At 44.6% G+C, this 17,550-nt stretch overlaps 1 protein-coding gene across 2 annotated transcripts in view; it reads left to right on the forward strand.

Moving 5' to 3' along the window:
* Window positions 1-17,550, forward strand: part of COL4A6 (collagen type IV alpha 6 chain) — a 759,488-nt gene that overhangs the window by 643,573 nt on the left and 98,365 nt on the right. For both annotated transcript variants that reach the window (XM_086918466.1, XM_086918467.1), the window contains exons 36-38: window positions 1,467-1,571; window positions 3,823-3,930; window positions 13,817-13,888. In XM_086918466.1, coding sequence (XP_086774592.1) covers window positions 1,467-1,571; window positions 3,823-3,930; window positions 13,817-13,888 — 285 coding nt within the window. The remainder of the gene's footprint in view (window positions 1-1,466; window positions 1,572-3,822; window positions 3,931-13,816; window positions 13,889-17,550) is intronic.

Consider the following 17,550-nt stretch of genomic DNA (forward strand, 5'->3'; position numbering starts at 1 on the left):
TTCCACCTGCTCCTTTCATTATGCTGCAATAGGACCTCAACTTAGTTCTCATATTTTTGATATGTGCTCCCTTTGAAATGCTACACAAATGCCGCCTCAGGCATTTACCATGAGGGTCAGTGAGGTACAGCCACTGTCATCACAGCCTCCGCACCAGACCAACTGGTCTTTCGCACTAAAGCATCCTTCCCACCGAAGTTGGTGACTCCCTTTCATGTAGGCCAGTCCTACGCTTTGCCCACCTTTTTCTCTCCAACTCACACTTCTAAAGAAATGGGGGGGCCTCCATCGGCTGGCCCCAAAAAGATCATTGCTGTTCTACTTTCACCACACAAAAGAGTTCTGGGTGGATGATCAACTCTTTGTGGGGTACGTCGGAACCAAAAAAGGAAAGGCGGCACAGAAATGGAACATGATGGATAGTGCTCTTCATCAAAATCTGCTACACTTGGCCAAAAAGCAACCTGCTGAATGTTGCAAGCTCATTCTAGCAGCACCAAGCCTGCGAACACTGTTATCTCGCAAAGTACCTGTCCTGACTATCTGTCTGGCAGCAACTTTCTCTTCCCTGCACACGTTTAGGAATCAAACTGCCTGCACAGACAGGTCCAGCGAAATGGGCATTTTGTCCGTTCGGTCCAACAGGATTTTCTAGTTTAATCCATGTTGCAGACTCACCTTCAGGCGGTATTGCTTGGTATCTATTTTAAGATAAGGAATTTGCTACTAGAAGTCTCTATCAGATTCACAAGTTACTTACCTTTGGTAACGCCTTATCTGCTAGAGACTCTAGCTAGCTGTAGGTCCTTACCGACCAACCTGTCCTCTCCGCTCTGCAAAAAGATTTCAGTGTAAAGGGTTGCTTCCCTTTTAGGGACTCTAGTTTTACGCACGAGCAGCCATTGTCCTTCGTGGCTCCTCACTTCTGCAGTGGAAGGTCGCAAAAAGAAACTGATGTCAGCTTGCTGAGGTGGCGCCTTTACAAGCACTGCGCACGTCACTTAGGACGAGACCTACCAGCATGCAGGGGTACTGCTCAGGAATACATTTTGGATCCAATCTAGCCCCTGAGGTTTATTCTATGGTAAGAAATCTGGGCTAGATGGGGTCTTGAGCAGATAAAGCATTACCAAAGTGAAGTATCGTGCTTGTTACCTTGCTGTGTCAGCCATCAACACTACTATCTTATTTGCAGCATTTCAGGATACTGTCTTCCCATAATGTCATGTTTGCACTTTCTCTCCCAAGGACTGTTAGCTGGGTAGAGGACTAGCCATGCAATTTAGCCACATGTTGGTTCATGATACTGGGCACTATATTCTTTCTAGCCCTGCTATTCAGTGTTGAATTTCTATATACCCTGCCTGCTCTCCATATCAAAGTTCTTCATTTGTCCAGTATTATCTCTATTACAAAGAATTTGGAGAAGATACAAAGTGTGATTGATGTTTTTACTGATATTTTAGGGGTAACAGGAGCGAGCGGTCTACCCGGAGAGCCAGGTCCCTCAGGATTCCCTGGATTCTCTACTAAAGGCGCTCCGGGTGAAACAGGGCGAGCTGGACAAACAGGTACTGTTCAATAAATGCTTGTGTCAGGCGAAGAGCTGATATGAGTGTGAGAGGATAACTGAACGTTAGCGTACACATGGATATCTTTTAGTGTTAAAGAAATTATGCTGTTGAATCCTGAGCCAGATGTGTTACTTTAGCATAGGATCATTGAGGTCCAGTTCACCACACTGTGCATTTGTGCTTTTCTACCCTCCCCCAATACGCCTGACTTCACTCATAGTCTACGCAGAGACATCGGAGTGTAGTAAAGAAAAGGGAGGCAGGGAATTATTCCGGTCTTCTTGCTGGTTTTGAGGAGTTGCCTGTTGCCTGTTGATAACTGCACCACCAAATCCACCACATCCTCCCTGTATCCATGTTCCCTGCTATGTACTGTCCTTCTTTACTCTATTGTGTATACAGAGTGCTTTATTTGTACCTACTTTACTTGTGGCATATTGAATGTAAACATAAATAGTCTTACGCTCATGTTCTGTGTTTGCTTAAAAGAATGTAACATTTTTTTTAAAATTTAGAATCGTTTTGATTCCTTTTTTACTTATGTCCAACTGATGATGTAGCCATCATTTGAGTTAGGTTTTGCTTTGTCTAATGAACAAAATGTAATTCCAGCCCAAACATATATTGGCAGTGCTTACACAAAGAAACTACTGTTGGCCTTAAATCTTAAACCTTCGACCAGGAATGTTTTTATCATTTTAAGAGTTGTTGCCATTTTGGAAATGTTGCCTTTCCCGAACACTGGTGCTCTGACTTCTTAGCTCTGCAGTGTGTGCCCACTCATGAGCTAGCCCACTCTTATCAGCTTTATGTGAGGTGTAAAGCTGCACTGACTCTGACCTTTTCCTCACAGTGCATTTGGTGACGAGATAATGCAGGGGTTGGAAGCTTCAGTGTTGTCCGTCAGTCATGAATTCTTATGTTCCTTAAATGGTCATGCCCCCAAAGTGATACAAAGTAATTTAAAGCCCATTTTTAGGTCTCTCCTGTAGATAGAGCTTGCTATAGCTGTCGGCTGTTAAAAGAACTAGTGTGTACAATACCAATTTTTAGACTGCCCTTTGGGTCAGCCCATGTCTTATCATTCATTGGCTTTCTTGTCTATATCATGTGCTTGCTTCTACTTTAATGGCTTGCCTTCCTCTCTTTGTTTGTCCCTTCCTGAGACAATAGCTGTTTACAGAGTTTTTGATTGGAAGAATTGTATCTTTTCTTTTTTTGCCTACAATTAGGGATTTACTTTTTTCTTCTTTTTTCAGCACTTCAAGAGAGTGCATATGTTGTCTTCTTTCCCTTGTGTACTGGTTTTGCTTTACATTTTTGCCCCCTTTGTGCTGTGTATGCTGCTTTCTCTCCCTGCTTCCTCCATTGTTCTCTCACCTCTCCCTGCTCTGCCATTTAGTTTTCATGTTTTCTTTTAGTTATAGCACACTGCTGGAAAGTGTTTCGATGCTGTACATCCTCCGCTGTCAATTCATTCATCTTACATCTACGCTTGTGTGTTGCATTCCAACTTTTCCCCGACTTATTTTTAATTTTAATTCTTAAAAAATTAACTTTTTTCCAGGAACCCACCAACTGCAACAAAGTTATGAGTGTGCCACTTCTTTGATTTCTGCCCTTCTGCACAATATTTTTGTTATTTAGGCAGCCATGCTTTTTGTTTCTGAAAACCCATTCTAAGATGGCTGCCCATGTGTGCACATTTGCTGTCGTGCACCAGTAGCCTCCTTGGAGCAGGTTTCCTCAGACAAAAAGCATTCCTAGATGCTCTAGGCATCCATACATGGCAACCATTTAGATTGTTTGTATTTATTGGAAAACCAATGGTGTGGCACTCTCATTAGACAAGCCATTTTACTAGTGTTTGTTAGACTTCACCTAGCTGTAAAAAATAAATCATCTTACTAAGGTCCTCTGGGTAAATGTTTTTAAGTATTTCCACTTATATTTCCTTGTTAAAAACTTCCAGTAGATGGGTGAACCAAATCCAACATTTCACGTTGAAACATTAGGCTTTTTTCCAAAGCTTGCCAATTTAGCAATGTTTATGAAAATACTTGAAACATTTTTCAAAAAGACAATGCAACATTTATGGTGATGAATGTTATGGCTGTAGGTGTAGGTATTGTTGCGCGTGGTTCTTTGGTCCCGAAGTGATTGCTGAAAATGTTCTCTAGACTGTTGCACAGAATGGATTCTCAAGCAAGGGTGGTTCATAGCCAGTATATTTATGCTCTGTTTCTAGGTATACCTGGGCTGCTTGGACTGAGAGGGAACCCTGGCTTCCCAGGGTCTCCAGGACTGCCAGGACCACAAGGATTTCCAGGGGCACCTGGCTTTCCGGGGACTAAAGGTGAGTGATTTTTATAAAAATTTAGCCCAGCAAAAATAAGACACGCTTCTGGCAGCAGGAGCAGGTGAAGTTATTTGATTGTCGCAGATTGCTTAATGCACAAGGAGGCAGTTTTAAAGATACTTGATTTTAATGTTGTGTTGAGGCTCTGCGTTCTGATATTTGCAACACATTCATTTTCTTTTGCATAAATAGGATTACATAAATGCATTAAATGTGCAGAGAGGAAAAGGGATGTTTATTTCACTGAAAACACAGTAAGCTAAGGACCCCTTTCTCCGAAGCAGGATCTGTTGACGCATTTTGGTCGCAGTCGGAAACCTTTGACCTCTGAGAAAGAGAGTACAATGTGTGGAAGGTGCAGGCTGCGGACTTGTACCAACTGTATGCACCTCTTTAAATCTAGTGTATACATCTTCTCTTCGTGGTCAGTGATGGGACCAGAGCATGTGGTGAAAACCACAGTATCCATAGTATGAATGAGGGGAACATGCTGTTTTCCTCTTTTGAAAAAACTACCTCCTAGTTCAATGAAGGTTACCCCTAAATGAATAGATGGACACACATTTAATTTTATCTCCCTGGAAATTAGGTTAAAGAGAAAAGCAGCACACTTCCCACATTCTTCCTATTTCTATATCGCAAGGGACTTGCTTGTCAAACCTGCTTAGTATTTTTTAAACTTAACAAAATCGTAGGCTCTTGTGCATGGTATCTCTAGACTGTAATTGAATTCCAACATTTTTCACCAAATATAAACATGTTTCTGTGTGGGAAAATCTTTTCTCCTAGATCTCCCGAGATTCACATTAATGTCACACTTATTATTACATTTTCTTTAAAGTATGATTGGGTATACATTTAGGAATGGAGAGCTCTTGCAAATGTTTTTGAATACTCAGAAAGTTACAGATTTGAGAGCCTCCCTACCTGTTGGAGAAAAGTCCTCTGCATTGCTTTGTGAAGCTGTGACTCTCCTTTGAGCCTGCTGGAGGTTTTCCCTTTATTATTCTCAACTTCTGCGCTAGGCTCTGATGTCAGGGATCACCCCAATGTGTACAGTTTTTGTGAGACTTGCTACTGCACTGTCTACTAGATGGAGTGGTACTGACAGGGTGGTGGCATGTATTTCTAGGCAGGAGTACAGACCTTTTTATATTACCAGCATCTGCCTTAAAACGTTAATTCAGTCTCTGATAAATGCAGTCCTTGCTCTTCATCAAGTCTTGTACAAGGGGTACCTGCAGGAATTGATTTCACAGGTGTTTGTCTGGACCATTGAGTGTTGGAGCCCGTTGGGCTCCATGTGTGTGGGCTGCACAAGATGGTGGCTCCCATTATGCAGGACTGGTATTTTCCTTTTGGACATGCTAGTTCCCACGTGCGCAAACACCTCCTGTATACTTTTACAACACTAGATAAGCCTGTTGTGAAAAGTATAGACACCCCTGTCCTTTGGTTTAGCAGAGATTTCTTCGGCATATTGGAAAAGAAATGTTGTGACCAAAATATTGTGATGCAAAAATATTGTCAAGAATATCGTTTTGTAGGTAAGTAATATAATTTTCAAGAAAATCATTGTTTTAAATATCGTTTTCAAAAATATATTTGTAAAAAATATTATTCTAAAATTATTTTAATGTGTTTCTGTTCATTTGTCACCCCTACAAACCACAAATCCCCTCAAAGCACTTTAAAAAGACTTTTGCCAAATGAGTGGGCCTACACCCTTCCCTTTCTTCAGGTGCCTCCTCTCCCTTTCCCCATTTCCCCTCTCTCTGATTTAATGGTTAAGTCGAACTTAATGTCACTGGTCGGCAAAGTACAAATTTAGATTAGACTTGGGCTTTAATTGTCCAAGTTTTCCAGTGCCCTTTTACTGTTGTACACGGGGCTTGTTCTTCAGACAGCTTTCTGTACCCCTGGGGAAACGTGGTAATGACTCTCAGAAAAAGACACAACAGGGTGGCACAGATGTGTGGGACAGATGTGTTACCTCCCTGCTGCAGGGATCCACACAGGTGTTAGCCCAAAAGGTGAGCTTCAAAGGAGAAGCCGCCTTGAAGGGCAAGTGGATAACATTTAGGAGAGGGGTGCTCTATTGTTTAGGCATGCAGGCTGGCACTGTGTACAGGAGAGGAGAAGCCAGTTGTCAAACTGTTTTGTCAAGGGGCGTGTAACCACACCTTAGGGAGTGGGCTAAGGAGCTCTGAGTGTCAAGAGAGGTGTCTTGCCATGTTGGAAGTGGGCAGAATTGTGCATCCTGGAATAGCCAGATGCCACACATCCCAGGAAGTGGTCATCAGGTGTGAGGGAACCTGGTAGCCCATTGACAACTAACTGCATCCTTCCCTCAGAGCATTTTCCTAAGATAACGATGACCCCCTTGGCACCCAGAACTCCGAATTCACCCGACTTGGAAGAAGGACTGCCTTGCTGCATCAAACTGCCAGCTAAGAGAGGCTGCACAATCGAAACTGCACCTGGTGGCTAGGGAAGAGAGGGACTGTGCCTGCCTCCCGAGCCCAGTCATGCCACAAGAACACCAAGGGCCAGCTGGCTGGACTCCTGTTGGCAACACAAGGACACAACAGCTGAAGAAGCCTGCTGGGGCAAGTTGATAGCCCAAAGTCTTCACTCCTCTACCACTGCTGCCATGTAGCACCAAGGACCAAGACCCGACACACAGAGTTGCTCCCGAGTTCGCTGAGCCTGGGAGTGCTGTCGGAGAGTTGCAGAGACCGAGGCAAGTTATCAACCCAGGAAGGTATGGCCTGTGATCACAACACCAGACAACTGGTGGTCCAGTGGGGACTAGACTTCAGCCAGACCGGTGGGAGCCTTGTGGTACATTGACCCTGCAAGTAGGACCCCCCTCACCATCTTTATGGACTAAGTAACCTCTTCAGGAAGACCCCCGTAGACGCTGTCACATCCACAGCATCCTTGGAGCATCTTCAGCATCCTTCATCCCTTGCATCAGGACCACACCATAGGAAACCATTGCAACACAGATAAAATGCCTGGAACTGCTTAAGGACTGTTCTTCTGTGGAGGGTTCTATGCACAACCAATTTGTAGTACTGTCCTTTCGTGTAACTTGGGCACCTCGAGTCTTTACAAAGGTGATGGCAATGGTTGTGGCCCATCTCAAACAGTTGAGTGCCACAATTTTCCAATACCTGGATGATTGGGTCCTACAAGTCAGCTCACCGGTGGTGGTGTTTCGCCATCTGCAGACAACAGCAGCTCTGATGTTTCACCCAGGCTTTTCGATCAACGAGCCCAGACCTCACCAGTGGCCCTCCCAATGACTCCAGTTCATAGGGTCAGTACTGGACTCCACTTTTCTCTGCACCTTTCCTCCGACTCAGAGAATCAGAGACTTCCAGGAGATGGTTCCATATTTCCAGCAGGGCACTACTATTACAATCCTGACAGTTCTGCCTTTTGTAGGTCTGCTGGCTTCCTGCATCCTCTTAGTCATGCATGCACATTGGCACATGAAGGCCTTGCAGTGGTGCCTACGCAGGCAGTGGCTCCAGTATGGGGTACACCTCTCAGACTCCATCTTGATCTCACCCAGTGCTATATCGTAGTGGCCTGGTGGGGTATTGAGGCCAACTTTACTCACAGGATGGCCTTCACTCACCCTCTAACCGTGACTATGAAGGTGATGGATGCCTCCGTTTTAGGTTGTGGAGCCCATCTGGAGGTTCTGCAGATCAGAGGCCTCTGGTCTCCGGAAGAGTGGGTGCTTCATATCAATCTATGAGAACTGCGCGCTATTCGGCTGGAACTCAAGGCCTACCTCGCCTCCATTGCAAATTGATCCCACCAGAACTTGATGGACAACAAGACTGGTATGTAAAAAAGCAAGGGGGGTAGGTTCTCACCTCCTTTGGCTGGAAATGTTGAGACTGTGGTCTTGGGCTCACCACCAGTCACCTAGCGGGGTCTCTAAATGTAAGAGCCAACAGCCAGAGCCGACATAATTTTGCCAGTTACAAGTGACGTCTTCTGCTGATTGTAATCTGGGGCTTCTTTGCCCAGTGAGGCACTCCTCAGGTGGGCTTATTTGCCTCCTCAGAAAATACTTAACGCCATCTGTTCTGCTCCTTACAGTATCGGTTGAGTGAGCCATGGTGAGATGAGGTGGAACTTTCAGCTGCATTACGAGCTTCCCCCTTACACTTGATTCTTGATTCCTCGACTTCTCAGTAAGATTTGCTAAGGCAGGACACAAGTCATTCTCATTGCCCCTGGACAGACTATAAGGGTGCGATATACAGACATTCTGCGCTTCTCCACATTTCCTTCGCTATGCCTTCCACTCAGGCTGGACCTTCTATCACTCTTCTGACCTTCTGTCCTCCACCTCATCCTGCAAAAGAGGAGTAGCGGTTGCATTGGTTGGATCCTCAGCGGGCAATTAACTACCACCTGGACCACACTATCAAACAACCAGCTTTTTGTCAGATACTGTGGTGCCAAAAAGGTAAGGTGGTGCAGAAGAGGACTCTGTCTTGGTGGATCTTCCTCTGCATCATGAAGTGCTAAGCCTTAGCCAAGAAAGAGCCTACTGTTGGAATTAGAGCCCATTCCACAAGGGCTAAATCAACCACTTCTACTCTTGCTCAGGGAGTCTTGATTGCAGAAATCTGTACGGCAACAACATGGGCTTCCTTACAGAATACTACTGTCTGTATTAGGAGGTGCGCATGGATTGACACTTTGCCAGATCAGCCTTGCAGGATTTTCTTGTCTAACCATCCATCAATCTGGGCAGAGAGAAGGATTCATCATAAGATAAAATTACTTACCTGCAGTAATGATCTTTCTGGTGGCTACTCTACCTTCAGATTCTTTATTGACTCGTTCGCTTCCCCGTTTGATGGATGTGTCATAGGAAAAGTTAATAAGATCCCATCTTGCATTGTTCTGGTACTGCAATCCTTCATCAAAGTCAATCTGCCCTCTCACCTGGAAGGCTAGGGAAAAACAGAGGACGCGGATGTTGATGCGCTGGGGTGGATGCTATATGGCCCTGGTGATATCACCTGATGTCACTTCCAGTACCAACTGAGTCTGGCGCCCTCAACAGCGAAATCATTGCTTTGAGTTGGGGATCCAGTCTGATGCCTGTGGATTACTCTACACGTCAGGAATCTGTAGGTAGATAGTGTATCCACCCGAAAGATCTTAATCGCAGGTAAGCAACTTTTTCTTCTCATGGATGTTTTTTGTTTACTTTCAGAGGGGATCTGGGCTGGCAGTTTGAGCTTGACTGCTCCTTATTCTGCAGGACCAAGACTGATTTTCATAAGGCTGGTCTACATCTCAAGTGACATAGTGTGTGAAAAGCAATGTACTGGATCGCAGCCAGAGTGATTGCCAATGGTTCAGAATTTTGCAGGCATTACATCCGCATTGCATTTTGATAAGTAATGATTGTCAAAGATATATGTAATTGTGTAAAAAAAAATGCCCTTTTTGCGTCGGTGAAACCGCTACCTAAACCCCCCCCCCTCAGAAGCACACACTTTTTCCTAGATTTTTATTGCTGGTGTATGGACTCTGAACACTGGGGTGTTGCTGCCCGGTGTAGGTGCTCTGACCCCTAAAAACATGTAGAATTGGCTAATTTCGGATTGGCTTATTTCACTTACCTATAGGTTCCTAGTATGTGGGACTCTGTGTGACCAGGGCCTGTAAATTTAATATCACTAGTGGACTGAAGCACTTCTTATGCCACCACTAAAGTGACAAGTGAAAACATGACTCTTAGCCTGCCATGGCAGGCTGCATGAAACGGTGCAAACCTTTTTCGAAAACGCGGCATGACCCGCTGCTTGTGTGCCATTACCAAAGACACTGCGTATACTATGTGTCACCCTACAGCAGGCCGGGCAGCCCTAAGGCAGGGTTCATTATTTTATAGGTGAGGACTTATCTGTATGAGCAGGTATGCCCCTGTGATACCCAGTTCTATTGCTGGTCATTGCAAGTGATCAGGTAGCCATCTTAAGGCCATGCACTGGGCCCTGTTTATTATGAGTCACCCAGCTACACAACCTGATGCCCGTGTAGGATTTATTTTGACATGCAACCAGAGGGCATCTTCGAGGTACCCCCTGAAACCTACCAGTCTTTTAGTGTGCTGGCTAACTGGACTCTTCCAGCCAGCCACCCCAGTCGAGTTTCTGACCTCATGCTCGGGACTGCCAAAGCTCTCAGTAATCAGGAGCAATGCCTGCTCCTGAGAAAGGTGATCACACCTCCTTCAGCTGGGTGTCTAGTGAATTCATGTACCCAGCCCAGAGGCTTCAAAGCCTCTGCCATCTTTGATATGCAACCCCGGCTTCCTCCAGACATGAAGCATGCCACCCCCCTGCCCTGGGGCCCATTTAGCTCTAGAACAGGAGGGAAAATTAGCTAGTCAATAGGCATGCCTCACTATCAAGTTAGGCACCCCCCAAGGTGGGCCACCTGATGTGGACACGAAAAGAGGTAGTCACCCCAGGTGTAAGTATCCCATTGGGTAGGAGCTCACTGATGTGTCTTACTTCCAGAGGCAGTCCATTCCACAGTTTGGCCGCAGCGACCGCAAAAGTTCTGCCGCCGGTTCTGGCTTTCCTAAACCTAGCTACCTTAACCAATCTAGCTGAAGTAGAGCGAAGATTTCTAGCTGGGGCATACCACTCAAACTTTCTCTTTAACACGCTAGGACCCATCCAGTGCCAAGCTTTAAACACAAGACAGAGAGATTTAAACTTAATTCTCTGTCCCACAGGCAACCAGTGGAGTTCTGCAAGGGCCTTGGAGGACGAGGACCGTCTCGGCCATCCCAAAGGAAGTTTAGCTGCGGCGGACTGGATTCTCGACAATCTGTCCAACAGGAACTTAGGAGATTCAAGCAAAGAGGGCGTTACAGTAGTCCAGTCTACTCAAGACTGTACTCTGTACAAGGGCCCGCACTTGAGATGGTAGTAAAGGAAGGATTTTGCGTAGTGATCTGATGATTGCCAAGCAGTTTCCCACCGCTTTAGTGACTTGGGCTTCCATGTTCAGCTTATTGTTAAACACAATACCCAGATTGCGAACCTTCTCCACTAGCCTCAGTGCAGTTGACATTTCATTAGGCCAGAAGTTACTAGACAGCAGTGAAGGAATTCTGTCAACCGGACAGAAAAGAATCTCCGTCTTACCGGCATTAAATTGTAATGAATTGGCTTTCAACCGCTGTGCCGTATTACGCAGACAACAGTGAAACTCATAAATAGAAGGAGATTGCTCCCCCTCCAATGAGAGGATGAGCTGCGTGTCGTCAGCATAGTTTGTGACATAAATAGCCAGCTTCCTTCACTGTGCCGTTTTAAAACTATAAAATTCAACCTGGAAAAGTAAACCCATTCCTAAGCCTGAATCTTTCTTTCTAATAATTATAGGTCACCCCAAATGGCAAGCCCTAAATGGCAATAGAACAAGCTGCATGGTATTAAACAAAAAAAGGGCTTGTGTACTTACTATTTACATGTCCTAACAGTGAAAAGTCTTTTTCACTGTGGCAAGGTTAGCTCTCCCATAGAAAAGCACTGGGTTACAGTGTAACAATTTATATTGTATAACTTCATTTTGGGAATAGCTAGAACAATGAATCAAGGACACAAATTAACAGTAAATTAAAATTCATTTTACTGGTCAAGTCAGATTTTAAATTACTATTCTGAAAACGCCACTTTTAGAAAGTTGGTATTTTCCTGTCTAAATCCTCTAGTAGCCTTGTCAGAGTTAATGCCCCACTGCCTGTCCTAAGTATTTGAAAACCCGGCTCCCGAGATACTTCCAGGCCCGTGCGCTTTGTTCCAATTGCCGTGTTCAACTTGTCGTCCCACGAGCAAAAAGGGCTCGATTGGGGGGTCGAACTTTTTCGGCAAATGTTGCAACGCTATGGAACACCCTGCCCCCAGCAATTCAGCAAGCCCCCTCTGAACCTTGCTTCAAGCGGTTGCTAAAACTTGCCTCTTTACCCAACCACGCTAAGCTCCCTCACTTCAACTCTCCAGGTCAACTGTGTTCTTCCTAGCGCCGGGACACCTCCTCGTGAGGTAGCTGTTCGCGCTTTACAAAATGCTGTATTATTATTATTATTATTACTGGCCCCTTGCAAGAAGGTGTGAATGACTCCCAGGAAAGGGAACAAAAGAGGACTTGGCTGGGATGGCGGAGAGGGGGAGGCTGTGTCCACCAACTAAATGAACTTCAAAGAGGCATCCCCTGTCAAAGGCAGATGTAACAAACACCCTGCCATTGTCCAAGTAGCCAGAGTGGCACAGGTCCCAGTGGTGTTGGGGGGGGCGGGGGAGGGGGGAGAGAGGGGGGGTTCAGAACTGGTTTGCAGGGGGGGGGGCTGATTTGTCTAGCTAGACACTTATGGTTGTACCAGAGCTCTTCATCACAAGGGAAGAAAGGTTCTGCCATATTGGTTTAAGGTAGAAAGTGGCATTGTGGAATAGTTTAAAGTAAAACACACCGGGAATGCTGCAAAAGTGGGTAGGACCAGGGTCCTGGGAACATTTATCCCATTGCTTAGGAAGGGGGCAGGAGTTTCCCCTATTCCCTATCCCTATCCACAGGCTAGCACTGGACATAAAAGAGACACCCTTAGTACCCTCTTCAGAACACCATGGACCTGTGGAAGACAGAAGAAGGACTGCACATGCTGTTGAACCTGTGGAGAGAAATTTCAAGGGCTGAAACTGCTTCCCACGTGCACCCAGGACAGAAGATTGAACTCCAAGAGCTAGTTGTCTTTCCTACTATTCTGCTCCAGGTACATAGATGCTGCAAGAAATCCAAATCTCTACTGAGCCCAGCTGACTAGTTCCAACTGGATTTGCTCTGGATGCTGCTAATGGCTTCTGGGAAATTGAGTCCTAAACCCCAAGCTGTGCCAAAAAGGTCCTGGATCCTTGGCTGGTGTTTGAGTATCCTCCCTGCCCCTTACAAATTGAGACTGGACACTTAGAAAGTTTTTCTGAACTTTCATCAAAAAGAACGAGAGGCTACCGAGCCAGAGCAACCGACATCCAACTGCCGGTCAGAGTCAACTTGATGGTTTATCCCACAGAAAGAATCCTGACTTCCAGAAAAGTTTCTAAGTCTGAACATAGAGGATTTCATAAGGGCAAACAGCATGCAGCAGCACCCCGCACCCGACGACACCTTCCTGGACCTAGAATTCAGACTACACCTGCTCGAAGTTTTCTCAATGTCCGAGCCTTAAACTTCCCGGCGAGGCTCTCACTGAGATCTCGCCCTTCATCCAGCTGCCGTTTAAGAACCCTCTTCGGATTCAGCTCTCACCCCAATCCCCTGAACATCCTTGTCGATGAGGACTTTCCTCCAGAAAAATGAAGAAGTCAGAACTTTCCATGGGTACGAACATGGTCCCAGTATGCAACATGAACTCCATTGCGGTTGGCCTTAACTTTTAAGTTTCAGCCGATCTAGCTTGACCAGCTACCCTCAGGTGGCGCTTTGTGCTTCTTGGTGCTAGAAACAGCAAAAACTTTGAAAAATCACATGTCTGGTTTCTACTTCAGATTTTTGCCATTTTGGTGTCTATTCACACCTTAACATTTTCTCTATTTTTTTAAATTGCAGTGAGAGATTTTTTGGTGTTGTGTGTTTTACTTTTGAACTGTTTTGGTACTGATAAATTATTTGCACATATCTCCTAAGCTAATCCTGTCGTACAGCTACCAAGGATTGAGCCATTATTACTTGAAGAGGACTACCATCCACCTCAGCTAATAATTTACTGTCTCACAACAGTTGATAAGTGTTTCTGTTTTTTAATATTCTCTATCACATTTTATTTTAGGTTATCCAGGATTTTCAGGTCTGACTGGTCTAAATGGCTTGCCAGGAACCAAGGGATTATCGGGAACACCAGGTAAATAGAAGTAGTATAAATGTCTATTTTGCCTTGTTTAAATAGAAAAATGCCAAAAATTGACAGGTTTATGGTACTTTGGGCACTAATACTCTTTGTGGAAGGTAATCTAAACATTCTGCTGCAGTTACGTTTTTTGGGGACTACTCAGCGTTTTTATCAAAAATTTACTTTTGTGCCTTCTAATGCAAGAATACAAATATTTACTGGTTTGTCTATAGTGTTTGCCTACTGCTAGTGAACACACCTAGGACTGTGCTCAGGTTCACCATTTGTTCGATCCATTTGTTTCTGCTACAAATATTTGTGAAATAAATTTCTACAACTGCCTTATTGGCACTGATGAGTTCCTTGTGAGGAGGCATCATTGTCACTTGCATCCATATAAGCTATAGTGTGATTTATGCTTTTAGATTTAATGCCATTGAATGTTTTTAGCATTTTTAGCCTTAGATCAAGTTGTACACTCCTGCCATCCAATGGCATAGATGTTGCAATTTTTGTGTTATTCCTTGCGGTCTCTGGTCAAGCAGAGATTTCAAAACATGTGACTGTCACAGGAACGTACTGTTGTACTTGAGACAAAACTGAAGGTGTGTGTTCTCCATAACCCCTTCCCTCTACTTCCCACTGAGTCATTCTCATACGACCTGGATCAGTGAAAAAAGACCTCTGATCTGGATTAAATCCCAATCGTTAAAGATGGAAGCAGTTTTTTGTAGTTGTTGGAGATGATTCTAGAGTCAAACAACTGTTCTTTGTACCTCAACAGTCATAGTTCCAAAGTACTAGCCAATCTGATGACAGAAAAAATGAGGTGTACTCATTGTCCTGGTGCATTGTTAGTTTTGTGGATAACCTCGAAGCGTATACTGCAAATTCAAGCTGTTCAGCCTGCCAGCCCTTTGAAAATAAGAAGACAGTATAGGAGGGATCGTTGATGAACACATTATGGAATGCAGCACCAAGACTCTACCAAGCCATCAACTACTCTTGGTTCCGAAAAAATTGAAGGAACTTACTCCTAGAGGAAGGTGCCCCCAGTACCTTGCAGGCCTAATAGATCAGAGCTGGAAACTCTGTCCTCAGAGGACGGACTTTGATCCAGTAAAACATACACCCAGGACACAGACTGCGCTAAAGACTGCAGTTACCATCTGAGGATCATTCTTCCAGGGTTCTATCTCAACAAGAGTCTCAAAGTCAGGGCAACCACCGGTCTCGCTCTATCTCTCTCGCTCTCTCGCTCTCTCTCTTTCTCTCTCTCTATCTCGCTCTCTCTCTATCTCGCTCTCTCTCTCTCTCTCTCCCTCTCTCTTTCTTGCTCTCTCTCTCTCTCTCTCTCTCTCTCTCTCTCTCTCTCCCTAGAGAGAGAGCGACTGACCGACCTACCTACCTACCTGACTCTAGGGAGAGAGACAGGCTTTGAACCTCAAGGATGTGCCAACGAGGCCTCGACAACAGCTCCAGCCGATGTCCCTAAGCCCGCCTGCCACCAACATCATTTCTCGCTCCAGAAAAAACCTAGAACCGTGGGCTCTGAGGTTCAAAGCCAGACCACACCATCTCAGCAGGAGGTAGTGAACCACCAACTCCAAAAGTCGACTCTGATGCCTGTATCAGTGCCAATCGAACCTATGGTGATCAGCCTGATGTCAGGTAAAGTAAAATTTGCATCCACCTTCAGTCAGGGATCCTGTGGATCCAAGCCCTCTAACGTAGAGAAGACTAACATTCGAGGAGGCGATCTCTGAGAAGGAACACAAGAACACCAGCCAGGCTCCTCAGCCTTCCCCCAGCCACCACAACCTTCACCCCAGCACCCAACACGCACTGATTCACAGCAGGACATTGAGTCTGACCCCCAGGACCAATACTATGAGCCTCTCACTATTGATGAAAGAAAGGATCCATAGCAGGTATACGATGTGGATTCTCAGAACGATACTTTAAGCCCTACCCAGTGGGGCTTCCCCACCAGATGACACAACCGCGTACTATGCAGTCATTCAGAGAGTAGCAGATCATCATAAGGTGGAACTGCATGTGATCGAGGAAGAGGATGACTTCCATGGAGCCCTTACCTAAAATGGAGTTCTCTGCCCTCGCTGAACTTCGCGGATAAATGTGCAGCATAGAACATAAGCGAGGGTGGTAACGAAGAAATGTAAACAAACGCTGATCACCCACTCTACATCTAGGGGTCACATGCCACCTGGCTTTCTGTTTGTACACACAGCTAGGAGGTGATAGCCTTTTACTATGGAACTGAAGATGCTGTGCCTCCAAAATAAGGAGAGCCGCAAGCTTGACGTGTGACCTCCCATCTTTTAGGATGCAAGCCTATGCCTCAGATGCTCTGTGGAGTCTTTGTCCTGGTGCATTGTTGGTCCCAAGGAAGGATCACAAGTGTCCTCAAAACAGAAATGTGTACTTCAAAGAACTGGCAACATCACTGCCTAACACTAGATGGCAGGATTGAGCACACCTGGTGAATCTACAACACTTCAAGCTACAAACAGATAGTTATCATGTATGTAACAGTTTTCCATATACATTATAATAGCATTTGTGAGGAAGTGAGGCCATATATGTTTTTGCAAAAGGTCTGCAATGCCCGCACTGTCATTGCATGAATAGGTCAACATAAAAGTGTAATCTCTGGTAATCCGTCACTTGACAAATCCCTAAAAAGAAGAAAGTCAGCCTGACAAAAACAGGCTAATGAATATTCATTTTAGGAAAAGTTTACAATGACTAAATATCTTATCCACAAAAATATTATTTTTTTATGGAAAATAATTCAGTGGAGAAAAAAGAGGACAGTGTGCCAAAGAGGTAAGAAGGGGCCAGGGATAGGTATACATATCAGTGGGTAGCGAGAGGGTGGGAGGGTGAGTGGTTATAAAAAAATAATGCAGCAAGGTGAGTATTTTATTTAAAAAAAAGAGTAGAGCGGGAGAGAGGTAAACTGCTTGTAAAAAAAAAAGGAGTAAATCAGGAGTTGTAGTAAGGAATTTGTTAAAAAGAGAGTAAAGGCAGAGTTAGGGTGTTGTTATGAAGAGAGTAAAGGCAGAGTAAGGGGGTTGTTAAAAAGGGAGTAAAGAAGGAGGTGGGGCAGTGATTTTTAAAAAGGGAGCTAAGCAGAAGGGGAGATAGGGATTTGTTAAAAAAGGGAATGAGAGTGAGTATGGGTTTGAGAAAAGTGAGTAAAGTGGGAGGTTGACTAAAGAGTTCGAAAAAACAGTCGGAATAAAGGAGAAGAGGGGCAAAGTGGGAAGAGAGGGTTTTAAAAATAAACGGAGTCAAGTAGGAGTGGGAGTAAACAATTTGTAAAAAAAAAAACAAGCATTTACAATGCAATAGGTCACGCAATTACATTGTTTTGAGCTATTGGCATTGTAAACGTTATTGTGTTTTTTTTCCTTTGTGAAGCATTAATCAAATGTAATTCAAAATGGCAATAGCTCACTTTGTTGTAATTTTGAAATCTATCGCATTGCATCTGTACTAGTGTGAGTTTTGTATTGTAAACAGTGCTGGCTTTTATTAATGTTTTTTTATCACTTTAATCGAATGCATTCAAAATGTTAATACCCAGGCATTTTGGAATATGGACTCTGAGTGGATATTACATATACCCATGTATTGTTACAATGATT

Source organism: Lissotriton vulgaris, chromosome 4_1 (genome assembly GCF_964263255.1).
Source record: "Lissotriton vulgaris chromosome 4_1, aLisVul1.2, whole genome shotgun sequence".
NCBI classification, from domain to species: Eukaryota; Metazoa; Chordata; class Amphibia; order Caudata; family Salamandridae; genus Lissotriton; species Lissotriton vulgaris.